Source organism: Kogia breviceps, chromosome 10 (assembly GCF_026419965.1).
Source record: "Kogia breviceps isolate mKogBre1 chromosome 10, mKogBre1 haplotype 1, whole genome shotgun sequence".
Taxonomy (NCBI): domain Eukaryota; kingdom Metazoa; phylum Chordata; class Mammalia; order Artiodactyla; family Physeteridae; genus Kogia; species Kogia breviceps.
In genome coordinates this window covers 591488-606832 of record NC_081319.1, presented here as the reverse complement: position 1 = coordinate 606832, position 15345 = coordinate 591488, and the positions used below count along the sequence as shown (strand labels likewise).

At 47.7% G+C, this 15345-nt stretch overlaps 2 protein-coding genes across 9 annotated transcripts in view; one reads left to right on the top strand and one right to left on the bottom strand.

Annotated features, from left to right (window-relative positions):
- ZXDC (ZXD family zinc finger C) overlaps positions 1 to 7539 on the top strand; it is a 47033-nt gene extending 39494 nt beyond the window's left edge. Inside the window, exon 8 of the mRNA XM_067043249.1 lies at positions 4744 to 7539. Within this exon, the coding sequence (XP_066899350.1) occupies positions 4744 to 4793 (50 nt within the window). The 3' untranslated portion in view covers positions 4794 to 7539. The remainder of the gene's footprint in view (positions 1 to 4743) is intronic.
- Positions 1 to 15345, bottom strand: part of SLC41A3 (solute carrier family 41 member 3) — a 70478-nt gene that overhangs the window by 15928 nt on the left and 39205 nt on the right. For 5 of the 8 annotated variants that reach the window (XM_067043251.1, XM_067043253.1, XM_067043252.1 and 2 more), the window contains one exon: positions 2140 to 2211. The exons of 2 other annotated variants lie outside the window; for them this stretch is intronic. In XM_067043251.1, the coding sequence (XP_066899352.1) occupies positions 2140 to 2211 (72 nt within the window). Of the gene's footprint in view, positions 1 to 2139; positions 2212 to 6810; positions 6925 to 15345 lie in introns of all 8 variants that reach the window. One more of the 8 variants, XM_067043259.1, reaches the window with a different exon arrangement.

Sequence of the window (15345 nt, the reverse complement as noted above, 5' to 3'; positions counted from 1 at the left end):
ACGCGGGACGATGGTTGTCTTACACACTGATGGTGGTAAAATTGATACAGGAATTCTGGGAGGAAATTTGTCTAAGTTATCCAAATACCTGATGATCTAGCATTTTCCCAGGGAAACGTGCACATGTGGACAAAGAAGCATATAATCATGATGGTGACTGGAGCTGCTCTGTACAGAGTGACATCTATTCGTTAAGTCACTATTAAGAGAAAAGTGCTATTTACGAAGTTACACGTACAGTATAGTATGTTTTCTGCATAGAAACATGGGAACTCATGTGGTCTGTGTCTGTTGGCACATCCATGTGTCTGCAAACACAGAAAGTGTTTAAAAGAGCCCTTCCCATGCTGGTGAGCTTATGAGGAACTAATAATTGACTTTTTTTTTTTAATAAATAAATTTATTTATTTATTTTTGGCTGAGTTGGGTCTTCGTTGCTGCGCGCTAGAGCACAGGCTCGGTAGTTGTGGCACACAGGCTTAGTTGCCCCACGGCATGTGGGATCTTCCCGGACCAGGGCTCGAACCCGTGTCCCCTGCACTGGCAAGCAGATTCTTTAACCACTGCGCCACCAGGGAAGCCCCATTTCAATTATTAATACTAGTGCTGTTATTGCACCAAGAAATCAGATACTTTGTAATCCTTTCGGGAAACATCTAGAGCCTTAAACTGTGCATACCCTGTGAACTTGTGGGACGTTCTCTTAAGAAATCTATGCAAAAGAACACTCTCACTGCATTATAGCTTATCGAGTAGGAGCCTGTAACTGCAGGTGCCCCGCAGGGCGATGGGTCTGTGAGCGGACAGGCCGAGCTTGGAAGGTCTGCACAGGCCCCGCTGCCCTTCCCTCTTACCTGTGAGGTCCTGGCTCACGTATCACTCTCGGGTACATTGTCGTGATAGAATATACTGAAGTTATTTAAAAAGTTTAAGTATGGAACTTACTGCATCCTTTATGCTTTGATGTTAAGCTTTTTTAAAAAATGGAGGAGGCTAATTGCATCCATGCTGTGACAGGACCACATGCCAGGCCAGGTCCTGCCCACAGCAGGACCTAATCAACACTGGTTGAGGAGGATTCAGTAGGAAAAGAAACGCAAAACCAGTGACTGTCGCCGAGGTGTTTACCACCCACCCCTGCAGAGCCTCTGCCGGGGCCTCGTGAGAGCTTTAACCTCCGGGGGCTTCAGCCACACCTCCGTGCACTAGGCAGACGTCTAAACACAGAACTGCGTCCGGGACAGCCTCACAGCGCCCGCAGGGCCCAGAGAGGCAGCCAGTGCCAGGCTGGAGCCAGGTCTGAGGAGAGTCCCCACCGGGTGATGGGAGGGGAACGGACATCCCAGGAGGGGAGGGGAGGGGGGCCGGGCCCACCCCTGGACAAGGGGGCCGGCAAAGGGGCTCCAGGGGGGGAGGCCCCATGAGCTCAAGGGCTGGAAAAGGCCAGGCAGGGGCCGTGCAGAAGCGCACTGGAGCCCAGGCGCCTGGACGGGGAGGCCAGGGCAGCGGGGCTGGGCTGCAGGCGGCCCAGGCGAAGGTCCTCAGAGTGGCCAGACGTAAGGGTGAGGGACACAGGCAGGCTGAGGGCTGCTGGGTTTCTAGCGGGTCAGACGGGAGTGAGTGTTGCTCACTGGGCACACGAAGCCCACCTGATGAGCCGCACGGCAGCCCGTCTTACACATGAGGCCCCTGAGCTTGGCCACCCCCAAGCGAGCTTCCAGCCCAAACCAGACGGAGTCAGGGACTTCAAAAGAGGGGTGTGAGGAGGGCAGGCGACGGGGCCAGATCTGGGGACACCGCTCTGGAGATGCCCAGCGGAGAGCTGAAAATGGGCTCCGGGGCCCAGATGAGAGGTCAAGGCCCCTCCTGAGTCTGTGTGTCCTGCCCAGGGCAGCCTGCTGGTCAGTGATGGTCTCGCCTGCACGCCAGTGCGACCTGGGTTCAGTTCTCGGTGTGGCCACAGCCTGCCCCGGCCGGAGGAGCCCAGGAGGCTCTGGATAGCAACGCTTCCGTCCAGATCCAGGCCCAGCCTACTGCTGCCTCGGGCTTCCTGGCTCCGTGAGACCCGCCCCCACCCCACGGCGACCCCATAGTTAGGAGCAACGCGTGAGGCATCTAAGGGACAAAGGGGAGGGTCACCTGGATGAGGGCGAGGTTACTGCTGATAACTCTGTGCTGCTCCCGGGGGTCATCGATCCGCCCAGTGTTGGCCTAGGATGGAAAGAGGGCAGAGGGTGAGTCGGGCGGCAGCGCCGAAGCCAGGGGTCCACCCTTCTTGGAGAGGCGGTCTCGGGACAGGCCAGCAAATGCCCCCTCACTACTGCCAGAGCCAACTGTCCTGCCAGCTTTCAAAACGGTGACTCGGGGCTGGAGAGGTGGGGACACAGGCCCAGCTCTTCCCCTCACAGGTGTGCGATCACACATACACGTGCACACGTTGGCACGCGTGTCACCAAGAACCTCAGCTGTTGACCATCCAGCCGGTCCATGAGCGGCGCCGGGCTCCCCCCGCCCACGAGTCGCAGCTCACGTGACCAGCAGCCACTCACCCCACCTTGGCAAAGTGTCCTGCTTAAGAAACGTATGTAAGTCCCTCTTCCCTTGGGATAAAAAAGCGAGATCGGAAATGCAGCTTTCTCCTTTAAAAGGGGCAGCTGCTCCTAACGTCACAGCCTTTGCCAGCAAAATTCAAGATGTAGGTAAGAAAATGTTTCAAAGCAAATGTATTTTCTTGGCTCCTACTGTACTGGGTTCACTACGTTACTGAACTCTGAGGAAAATACATATCTCTTTTTTACTTTTTCTTTTTGGCTGAGCCATGTGGCTTGCGGGACCTTAGTTTCCTAACCAGGGATCGAACCCAGGCTCCCTGCGGTGGAAGCATGGAGTCCCAACCACTGGACAGCCAAGGAAGCCCCCAAAATTACTTTTCTTTGTACAAGTAAGGGGAGGCTTCTTGTCTTTGGGCGCCTGGGACACATCAGGTCACCACTGTGGAGCCCCAGTCGGCTCTGGCTTCATCCAGGTGGCCTGACACCTGCCTCGGGTGTCCTCCCAGGAACCAGGGCGCAGGTGGAGCAGAGCCGCGAGGAACCCACCGAGGCCACACCCGCTCCGCCCGCCCCCGCCCCTGGGCCCCCTGCGGCCCAGAGATGCCGGTGGTGCCCGTGTGTTGGTTCCTGTGAGTCAACCAACTGCAGCGTATCAGGGTAGTCAGAGGGCTGGTGCTGGCCCACGACCCCCAGTACGAATCAGAAAGGCACGCAGTCCTTCCTCAGGAAGCCTCACTTCCACTGGCTGGGAAGCGTGTAAAACCCGTACAACCCACGAAGCGGCATGGAGGTGCCTCCTGTCGCCAGAGGCCTGAGACCGAGTCCAGGCGAGCAGGAAAGGGAGCGGAGGAGAGGGTGCTGGAGATCCCATAGGGATGAAGGCGGGGAGAGCCGGGGGGGAGCAGCTGCGGGTGTCAGGGAATTAGGCCAGGGGACGGCAACGGGGCTGATGGGCACTGGATTCCCGTACAGACACCGGGGAGCATGGGTTTCGGATGAGTTATTCACGTGGAGGCTGAACTCGGCCAGGATGGCGGCGGGAGCTGGTGTGCAGATGAAGACCCTCAGAGGGTCCATTATCCAGGGCTGTGGGGGACGGAGCCGTGAAGGAGGGAAGGAACAGGGCCGGCCAGGAGGGTGAACCTCGGGCAGGGGCCCTCGGGCAGGGGGGGTCAGGTCTCCATCAAGGTACAGGGACATTTCTTTCCCCTAGAACGACGGTCCTGGAGAGGTCAGGCTAGGAGCTAGAGGCACGAGGCCAGTCCTGGCACAGGCTGGGGCCTTTCAAGACCCCAAGGCAAAGGAGTGGGAAGCCGGAGCGTCTCTAAACCAACCCAGACTCATCTCGGCAGAAGCAGCCCGCAGGCCCTTCCTAAGCGTGCGTTTGGATCCCACACACTCAAACATCTTCGGTCTCTTTTAATCTCACGAGCCCTTAGACAGCTGCATGAGCTCGCCTCCCTGCCCCGCGGCTCTGGCTGCAGCTCGGACACTCGGCCTCTCCGTCAGCGACAGGCCCAGGTGTGGGAACCAGCCCCTCCTCCTGTCCCTTGGGTGAGGATCACTTCCTGCCGCTACCCGGCCTGCGGAGCCTTGCCGCCCACAACCTTGCGGTGGACCCCTCCTTAATTCTGCTCAGCTCCCGTCCCTGCACCTCGTTTGCTAACAGGTCCTGACTTGCCCCGCGAGTTGGAGCTTCACAAGGTTATCTGGCCCGTTCCCAACAAAAAATACTTACTGGATTAAGAAAGAGAACGGACCCTTGCTATCCTTCTCCTTCCTCAAATTGGAGGGCAGGGAAAGACAACCTTCTAACTTTTTATTTCTAAATAAATGTAGACTTTTTTTGGCAAGAGTTCCAAAGTCAGCGCAGAGAGTTTCCCATATGCCTGTCGCCCGGTTTCTACTGACCGGAACGCCTTAGAGCAGGGGTCCCCAGCCCCTGGGCCGCACACCGAGCACAGCTTCAGCTGCCACGCCCGTCGCTCACGTGACCGCCTGAGCCATCCCTCCCCACCCCCGCCCGTGGAAAAACCGTCTTCCGCGAAACCAGTCCCTGGTGCCAAAACGGTTGGGGACCAGCGCCTTACAGAACCACAGGACAGTCATCAAACTAAGACGTTAACACTGGCTCAACACCACCAACTAGGTGACAGGATGTATTTGCACCACTGTCCTTTCTCTGTTCCAGGAAGTAAGTCCGGATCCCCCACTGGCTCCGTGGTCTCCTCCAGGCAGTGATGGGTTCTCACCTTCCCTCGTCTTTCTCACCTTGACACCTCAGGGAGTGCTGCTCGGGCATTCTGCAGAAGGGTCCTCAACGTGGGCTTGCTTGTCTGGTGCCTCCCCACGACTAAACTGAGGGTGCGGGTTCGGAGGGAAGAGGCTGCCGAGGGGAGGTGCCTTCTCCTCGTGTGGAATCCGAGGCGCATGACACCACACGGCTGATCACTGGTGCCCTGACCTCGGCTGAAGTGCGCCTGCCGGGATTCTGCACTGCAAACTCACTGTTTTCCCTTCCCCACAAGCTACCAGCTAGAAGTCACTCATCAGGTCTGCCCCACGCTCAAAGGGAGGGGAATTAAGCTCCTGCTCCTCCATGGAAGCAGATCGAAGCTTTGAGGACACTTTCTAAAACTACCAGAGCGATTCACAATTATTGGGGGAGATATCTGAAGCTATGCACACATCCTGTTTCTCCTGAGAGTTCCACTTGGTGCTACTGCGGTGTCAGTGCCTCTAGGTCCTCTTATGCATGGAGCCAGGAAATGTACGTGTCTGCACCCTAACCCCGCTGTGCACACACGCAAATTTAGTTTCGTCGCCCTCTGTACCTCCTAAACAAACGTGAGTTTACACGGGTATCTCTGACCCCAGTCCAGCATCACAGGGCTCATCATGGCAGTGAGCAGACAGCCTTCAGACACACATCGGAAACAAGAAGACGCTTCTACAGGATTCAGAGGAAATCCTTGGGCGTAGAGAGCAGGGGAGTTAGGTGGGCAGAGGACCCACGCCCAGAAATGACCGCAGGACACGTTTCCCGCCCAGGACAGGAGGCCCTGGGGACAACGGGCACCTCGGACAGGTGGCGACTTGGTTTCAACAAGAGGCGCCTCTCCTCTCGCCTGACCGGCTTGTGCCGACGATGGGATGCTTGGCTGAGCAAAGGCAGCGAGGCTGTGTGCTGGGGTCACAGGCAGGGAAGTGTCCAGAGTGGCCATAGTAAGAGGGACACAGACCAGTGAGACCAGTGAGCGGCTTGTACCTCCAGGGAAGACACTGTGACGCCCCCCAGCCACCAGGGGGTCACCTGCTCTACAGAAGGAGACTAGGAGGAAACTAGTCTCTAGACTAGACTCTACAGACTAGGAGGAAACCCAAATAGAGGATGCTCGAGTGACCAAGAATCCCTGTCCCCTGAAGGCCACAGTCATGACAGACTCAGCAGACTCCACAAATGGAGGCAAAAGCCTAAGGAAACAATCAAAACAGAACCCAAGTAAGACTCTAGGACAGCTAAACCGGGGGCTGGCAGAGTCTGGTGCCTTCGCACAGGGAGAGACGGTCTGGGGGTCTAGAGAGCACAGACTCGGTCTCTGAATGTAAAGTAAAACACGGAGACAAGCAGGACTCCTCACAGCGACCTCAGTAGCACAGAGCTTGAGAGCAAGAGTAAGAGGAAACGAGTGAAATCAAAAATCAAGCGCAGGTGTTTTCCCAGAATGAAGCACAACCAGACAGAGATGGAAAGAAGGCAGATCCAGAAGCTGCATGTGTATACGTTAAAGTCAGAGTGAGGGTGAGAATGTGAATGCATATCAGATTATAAGAAATCACAAAAAATAGGATTTTCATAGAGCTGAAGGCAGACATACGTCTTCAGATTGAAAAATCTGAGATGTATATAAGGTAAAGAAAAACGGTCCATGCCAGAAATACCGCGGTGAAATCTCAGAACGTGGATGATAAAAAAAAATGCAAAAGAAGTTCAGATAGGGGGACGTCCCTGGCCGTCCAGTGGTTAGGACTCTGCATGTGCATTGCAGGGGGCACGGGTTCGATCCCTGGTTGGGGAACTAAGATCCTGCAAGCCGCACAAAACGCAGCCCCCCCCCCCAAAAAAAAAAAATTCAGATAGGAAGATAAAATCAACAGACTACCTACAAGAAATGAGACTCAAAGAGACACCAAAGCCACCATTAGCAACACTGGGTACAGAGGACACTGCAAGCCTGTCTCAGTTGAGGGAACATACCTGTGAACACTGCCTCGCTATCCGGCCAGGCTGGGGTCAACTGTGAGGATAAAGGTCCCATCACACTTGGGAGTCCAGAGAGTTCACCTGCTGGGACCTCCCCTGAAGCAGGTCCTGGACAACACAGGCAAACCAAACGAAAGATACGTTTAAAAGGAAGCCGGCGGGGAGTGACATCAGCCAGAGGGCCGACAGGGAAGCCCAGCCCACTCTCCCTGGAGGAAACACAGGATGAATCACACAGACTGACCACAGCAGCTCTGTGGGAGGGTTAGAAGCCAGGCCTGGCCCTGCAGCAGCCAAGGAAAAGCCTCACCCACGATGGTAGGAAAGTTCGTTGTTGCCCTTGCCCCACTCCCCCGGCACAGCCCCACAGAGACAGGAGGCAGCCGTCCAGCTCCTGGGCCTCCCTTGGGACAGAGGGAAAGAATGGACTTGTCTGTGACCTTCTGGCTGGTCTAGGGGTTCCCAAGAGATGGGCTTCTCTCTCACCCAACTCAGATCAGACCGGAAGCTAGCATAGTTTGTTTAACAGGTCGGGACAACAGATTTAAAGTCCAGAAAGAAAAAAAAACCTGTCAACAAGTAATTCTGGCAAAAACTGTCCTTTGAAAATGAGTGGGGATGTAAGACATTTCTAGATAAATAAAAGCTGACAGAGTTCATTACCACTAGGCCTTCCCTACGGTCAATGTTAAAGAGAGTTGATGAAAGGATGATCAAAAGTCAGTCAAATATATATATTGAAAAATATAAAGTTCTCCAGTAAAAGCAAACACACAGCCAAATATAAAAACCTGTGTATTGTAATTTTGGTTCATAACTCCACTTTTATGCCTTTGTAGGATTTAAAAAACAAAAGCATAAAAATAATTAAAATCTATATTACTGAGTACACAGTATATAAAATGTAATTCATGATATCAATAACATAAACGGGGTAGAGCTTTAAAGGAATAGAATTTTTGACTAATTTAAGTTGGTATCAGTTTAAAATAGATTATTATAACATTAGGATGTTATACGGATTCCCCAAGGTACCCACAAAGAAAACATCTACAGGACATAACACAAGAAAAATGAGAAGTGAGTCAAGACCTATCACTACAAAAAATTAACTCATCAAAGAGACAGAAAGGGAGAAAATGAGGGGAAGAAAAGCTATGAGACATACAGAAAACAAATACCAAAACGGCAATAATTAGTCCTTGCCTATCACTAATTACTTTAAATGTAAATAAACTTCCCAATCGAAAAACATAAATTGGTAGAACTACTAAATATACAAGATCCAACTACATGCTGTCTACAGGAGGGTAACTTTAGATCTAACGACACACATGGATTGAAAGAGAAAAGATGGAAAAAAGATATTCCTTACAAATAGCAACCAAACAAGAGGAAGGATGACTGTACTAATATCAGACAAAATAGAAACTAAGTAAAAAACTGATCCAAGAAACAAAGAAGGACATTATATACTGATAAGAGGACTTTGTATATTGATAAAATATATATTGATTATACATTGACAAAACCACCAGGAACACGTAACGGTTATAAACATACATAGAACAAACATCAGAACTCCTAAATATAGGAAGCAAACGTTGACAGAATTGAAAGGAGAAGTAGACAGCTCTGCAACAATAGAAGACTTCAATTCTCCACTTTCAATAATGGATAGGACAACCAGACAGAAGATTATGAAGGAAACAGAGGACTTGAACACGTCTATAGTCTAACTGAACCTAACGAACAGATACATGATACTCTACCCAACAACAGCAGAATACATATTTTTCTTAAGGGCACCTGGAACATTCGTTGAAAAAGAAGAAAAATCTCAAATCAACAACTTTACAACTAGAAAAGAACAAACTAAACCCCAAAGCTATCAGAATAAAAGAAATAATAAATATTAGGCCATCACCAAAAAATCTACAAACAATAAACGGTTGAGAGGGTGTGTAGAGAAGGGAACCCTCCTGCACTGTTGGTGGGAGTGTAAATTGCTGCAGCCAGTGTGGAGAACAATATGGAGATTCCTTAAAAAACTAAAAATAGAACTACCATATGATCCAGCAATCCTACCCCTTGGCATATATCCAGAGAAAACCATAATTCAAAAAGACATGTACCCCAGTGTTCATTGCAGCACAATTTACAATAGCCAAGACATGGAAGCAATCTCAGTGTCCATCAACAGAGGAATGGATAAAGAAAATGTGGTACATATACACAATGGAATATCATCCATAAAAAATCACGAAATAATGCCATGTGCAGCAACATGGATGGACCTAGAGACTGTCATACTGAGTGAGGTAAGTCACACAGAGAAAGACAAATGTCATAGGATATCGTTTACAGGTAGAATCTAAAGGAACGGTACAAGTGAACCTATTTATAAAACAGAACTTGAGTCACAGATGCAGAAAACAAACTTGTGGTTACCAGGCGAGAAAGGGGAGGGGAGGGATAAATTGGGAGATTGGAACTGACATATACACACTACTGTATATAGAATAGATAACTAATAAGAACCTACTAAACAGCACAGGGAGCTCTATTCTGTACTCTGTAATGACCTATAGAGGAACAGAATCTAAAAAAGAGTGGACAACATGTGTATGAATAACTGACTCACTGTGCTGTACAGCAGAAACTGACATTGTAAATCACCTATACTCCAACAAAAAAATAGAGGAAAAAAATATTAGGGGTAAACAGAAAATAGAAAAACAATGGAGAAAATCAACAAATGCTGTTTCTTCAAAAAGATCAACAAAATGATCAAACCTTAAGCTAGACTGATTAAGGGAAAAAAGAAAAGACTCACATAACTAAAAGTAGAACTGAGGAGACATTATTACTCAATTTACAGAAATAAAAAGTATTATCAGAGAGTACTTTAATGATTATATGCCAACAAATTGGACAACCTGGATGAAAAGGATATATTCCTAGAAATACACAACTGACCAAGTCTAAATCATGAGGAAATAGAAGCTCTGAACACACCCATAACTAGTAAGGAGATTGAATTGGTAATCAAAAACCTCTCAATAAAGAAAAGCCCAGGGCTTCCCTGGTGGCGCAGTGGTTGAGAGTCCACCTGCTGATGCAGGGGACACGGGTTCACGCCCCGGTCTGGGAAGATCCCACATGCCGCGGAGCAGCTGGGTCCGTAAGCCATGGCCACTGAGCCTGCGCGTCCGGAGCCCGTGCTCCGCAACGGGACAGGCCACAGCAGTGACAGGACCGCGTACCGCAAAAAAAAAAAAAAAAAAAAAAAAAAGAAAAGCCCAGGACCAGATGGCTCTACTGGTGAATTTTACCAAACATTTAAAGAAGAATTAACATCAATCCTCCTCAAACTCTTCCAAAGCAATTGCAGAGGAGGCAACATTTCCAAACTCATTCTATGAGGACAGATTTACACTGATACCAAAGCCAGACAAAGACACTACAAGAAAACCACTGAGGGCTTCCCTGGTGATGCAGTGGTTGAGAATCCGTCTGCCAATGCAGGGGACACTGGTTCGTGCCCCGGTCCAGGAAGAGTCCACATGCTGCGGAGCAGCTGGGCCCGTAAGCCATGGCCGCTGAGCCTGTGCCTCCAGAGTCTGTGCTCTGCAACGGGAGAGGCCACAACACTGAGAGGCCCGAGGCCCGTGTACCACAAAAACAAACAAACAAACAAAAAAGAAAAACCACTGAGTAATATCTCTTGTGAATATTGACACAAAAATCCTCAATAAAATACTAGCAAACAGAATTCAAGAGCACATTAAAATTACTGTACACTATGACCAAAAGAGATTTATTCCTGGAATGCAAGGCTAGTTCATATGAAAACTGATCAATGCAGTATACTCTATTAACAAAATGAAAGAAAATAAACCATGCCATCATCTCAACTGATGCAGAAAAAGCATTTGACAAAATTCAACTTTCCATAATAAAAACATTCAACAAACTAGGAATAGAAGGCAACTACCCCAATATAATAAAAGCTATATATCAAAAGCCCACAACTAACATAACACGCATGATGAAATACTGAAATTTTTCCTCTAAGATCAAGTAAAACAAAGATACCCACTTTCACCACTTTTATTCAACACAGTCCTGGAAGTCTTAACCAGAGTAATTAGGCAAGAAAAAGAAATAAAAGACATTCAAATTGGAGAGAAAGAAGTAAAATTATCTCTACTCACAGATGACATGATCTTATATGTAGAAAACCCTGAAGACTGCACAAAAACTGAACTAATAAAGCAATCCATGAAAGTCACAGAATATAAAATTGACAACAGAAACAAAAAACACCCACTTGTGCGTCTCTTTACTAACAATGAACAATCTGAAGAAAAAATTAACTAAACAATTTAACTTTCATTTACTGTAACATCAAAAAGAAAAAAACACTTAGGAATTAACTTGACAAAGGAGGTGAAAGACTTGTATGCTCAAAATGTCACTGAAAGAAATTTTGAAAGACACCAAAAAATGGAAAGATATCCTATGTTCATGGATTGGAAAACAACATTGTTAAGATGTCAATATTACCAAAAGCAATCTACAGGTTTAATGCAATCCCTATCAAAAAGCCAATGGCAAAAACAGAAAAAATTCATTTAAAAATTCATATGGAGTCTCAAGAGACCCCCCCCAAAGCCAAAACAATCTTAAAAAAACAAACCAGGTTGGAGAAGATAAGATGGCGGAGTAGAAGACCTTGAGCTCCCCTCCTCCCATGAGCACACCAAAAGCACAACTAACTGTTGAACAACCGTCAATAAAAGACTGAAACATTACCAAAAAAGATATTCTACATCCAAAGACAAAGAAAAAAATCACAATGAGACAGTAGGAGGGGCATACTTTCAATATAATCAAATCGCATACCCCCCAGGGTGGGTGACCCACTGACTGGAGAATAATTACATCACAGAAGTTCTCCCATGGGAGTGAGAGTTCTGAGCCCCACATCAGGCTCCCCAGCGTGGGGATCTGGCATTGGGAGGAGGAGCCCCCAGAGCATTTGGCTTTGAAGGCCAGTAGGTCTTAATCTCAGAACTCCACAGGACTTGGGGAAACAGAGACTCCACTCTTGGAGGATGCACACAAAGTCCCTTGAACACCAGGTCCCAGCACAAAAGCAGTGACTCCAAAGGAGCCTGGGCTAGGCCTACCTGCTGGTCTTGGAGGGTCTCTGGGGCAGCTGTGGCTCTCTCCTGGGACATAAAAGCTGGTGGTTAACATATCCAGGAGTATGCATCTGAAGGTTGATATCTTGCTTGGGATGTTAGCACCAAGACCTGGCCCCACCCAACAGCCTGTAGGCCCCAGTGCTGGGACGCCTCAGGCCAAACAACCAACAGGCAGAACACAGCCCTCCCCATCAGCAGACAGGCTGCCTAAACACTTTCTGAACCCACAGCCACCTCTAGACATGCCCCTTGACGTGGCCCTGCCCACCAGAGGGCCAAGACCCAACACCACTCACCAGTGGGCAGGCTCCCACCAGGAAGCCTGCACAAGCCTCTAGACCAGGCTTACCAACTAGGGGGCAGACACCAGAAGGAAGGAAACTACAATCCTGAAGCTTACAGAACTGAGTCTGAAAACACGGGTCAGGGCTTACCCTGGGACTAGCTTGTCCCTGGCCCTTGGGTGACAAGAGGGGAGAGCACTGCTGGGACACATAGAACATCCCCTACAGAGGCCACTTCTCCAAGGTTGAGGAATGTAACTAAGCTACTACATGCATAAAAATACAAATAGAAATTTAAACAAAATGAGATGGCAAAGGAATATGTTCCAGACGAAGGAACAAGATAAAACCCCAGAAGAACTACTAAGTGAAGTGGAGATGGGCAATCTACTCAAGAAAGGGTTCTGAGTAATGATCATAAAGATGATCCAAGAACACAGGGAAAGAATGGAGGCACTGACTGAGAAGTTACAAGAAGTTTTTAACAAAGAATTAGAAAAAATAAAGAACAACGAGTTGAAGAATACAATAAATGAAATGAAAAATACACTAGAAGGAATCAAGAGCAGAATAAATGAGGCAGAAGAATGGTTAAGTGAGCTGGAAGACAGAGTGGTGGAAATCACTGTCTCAGAATGTAATAAAGAAAAAAAAATGAAAAGAAACAGCGACAGATTAAGAGACCTCTGGGACAACGTCAAATGCACCAACATTCGAGTTACAGGGGTTCCAGAAGAAGATGAGAGAGAGAAAGGGCCTGAGAAGATATTTGAAGAGAAAATAGCTTAAAATTTCTCTAACATGGGAAAGGAAACAGTCACCCAAGTCCAGGAAGCACAGAGTACCATATAGGATCAACCCAAGTAAGAACATGCCAAGACATATAGTAATCAAACTGACAAAAATTAAAGAGAAAGAGAAAACATTAAAGGCAACAAGGGAAAAGCAACAAATAACAAAGGAACCCCCAAAATGTTATCAGCAGATTTTCAGCAGAAACTCCGCAGGCCAGAAAGGAGTGGCACGGTATCTTTAAAGTGATGAAAGGGAAAAACCTACAACCAAGAACACTCCATCCAGCAAGGGTCTTATTCAGATTCAATGGAGAAATAAAAGCTTTACAGACAAGCAAAAGCTGAAAGAATTCAGCACCACCAAACCAGCTTTACAACAAATGCTAAAGGAACTTCTTTAAGCAGAAAAGGCCACAACTAAAAACAAGAAAATCACAAATGGAAAAGCTCACTGGTAAAGGCAAACAGAGTGAAAGTAGGAAATCATCCACACACAAGTATATATCTAAACCAAAACCATGAGAGAAGAAAAGTATAAATGCAGGATATCAGAAATGCATTGGAAATTAACAGATCAGCAACTTAAAACAATCATGTTTATATAGAGACTGCTATAGTAAAATCTCATGGCAACTGCAAACCAAAAATCTACAACAGATATACACACAAGTAAGCAAAAGGACTCCAAGACAGACTGGTGATCCTTAGAATGATAGGTGTAAGTGGCCCCTTGTTCCAAAGGTGCCAACTCACCTATGCAGGACATATTAAGAGTTTGTTTGGGAGATTAGTTCAAGATGGTGGAATAGAAGGACATCAGCTCACCCCATTCTTATGAAAACACCAAAATCACAACTAACTGCTGAACAACCAATGACAAAAAAAATGCTGGAACCTAAAAAAAAAAAAAAAAAAAAAAAAAAAAAAAAAAAAGACACCCTACATCCAAAGACAAAGAAGAAGCCACAACGAGATGGTAGGAGGGGTGCAATCATGATAAAATCAAATCCCATACCTGCTGGGTGGGTGACTCACAAACTGGAGAATAATTATATCACAGAAGTTCTCCCATGGGAGTGAGAGTTCTGAGACCTACATCAGGCTCCCCAGCCTGGGGATCTGGTAACAGGAGGAGGAGCCCCCAAAGAATCTGGCTTTGAAGGCCAGCAGGGTTTGAATGAAGGACTTCCACGGGACATGGTGAAACAGAAACTCCATTCTTGGAGGGCACACACAAGGTCTTGTGTGCACCAGGACCCAGGGGTAAAAAGCCCATAAGAGACTGGGCCAGGCCTACCTTCTAGTATTGGAGGGTCTCCTGCAGAGGTGATGGGGAAGGTAGCTGAAGCTCACTGCAGGGACAAAGACACTGGCAACAGCAGTTCTGGGAAGTACTCACTGATGTGAGCCCTCCTGGAGGCCACCACTGGCCCCACCATATACCCTGTAGGCTCCAGTGCTGGGTCATCTCAGGCCAAACAACTAACAGGGAGAGAAAACAGCCCCACCCATCAGCAGATTAAAGTTTTACTGAGCATGGCCCTGCCTACCAGAGGGACAAGACCCAGCTCCACCCACCACCAGTCCTTCCCATCAGGAAGCTTGCAAAAGCCTCTTTGATAGCCTCATCTACCAGAGGGCAGACAGCAGAAGCAGAACGAACTATAATCCTGCAGCCTGCAGAACAGAAACCACAATCACAGAAAGTTAGACAAAATGAAACGGCAGAGGAATATGTACCAGATGAAGGAACAAGATAAAACCCCAGAAAATCAACTAAGTGAAGTGGAGATAGGCAACCTTCTGGAAAAAGAATTCAGAATAATGATAGTGAAGATGATCCAGGACCTGAGAAAAAGAATGGAGGCAAGGATCAAGAAGATGCAAGAAATGTTTAACAAAAACCCAGAAGAACTAAAGAACAAACAAACAGATGAACAATACAACAATTGAAATGAAAAATACACTAGAAGGAATTGATAGCAGAATAACTGAGGCAGAAGAACGGATAAGTGAACTGGAAGACAGAATGGTGGAAATAACTGCCGAGGAGCAGAATAAAGAATGAAAAGAAACGAAGAGACTCTAAGAGACCTCTGGGACAACGTTAAATGCACCATCATTTGCATTACAGAGGCCCCAGAAGCAGAAGAGAGAAAGGACCTGAGAAAAGATTTGAAGAGATAATAACTGAAAACTCCCCTAACATGGGAAAGGAAACAGTCACCCAAGTCCAGG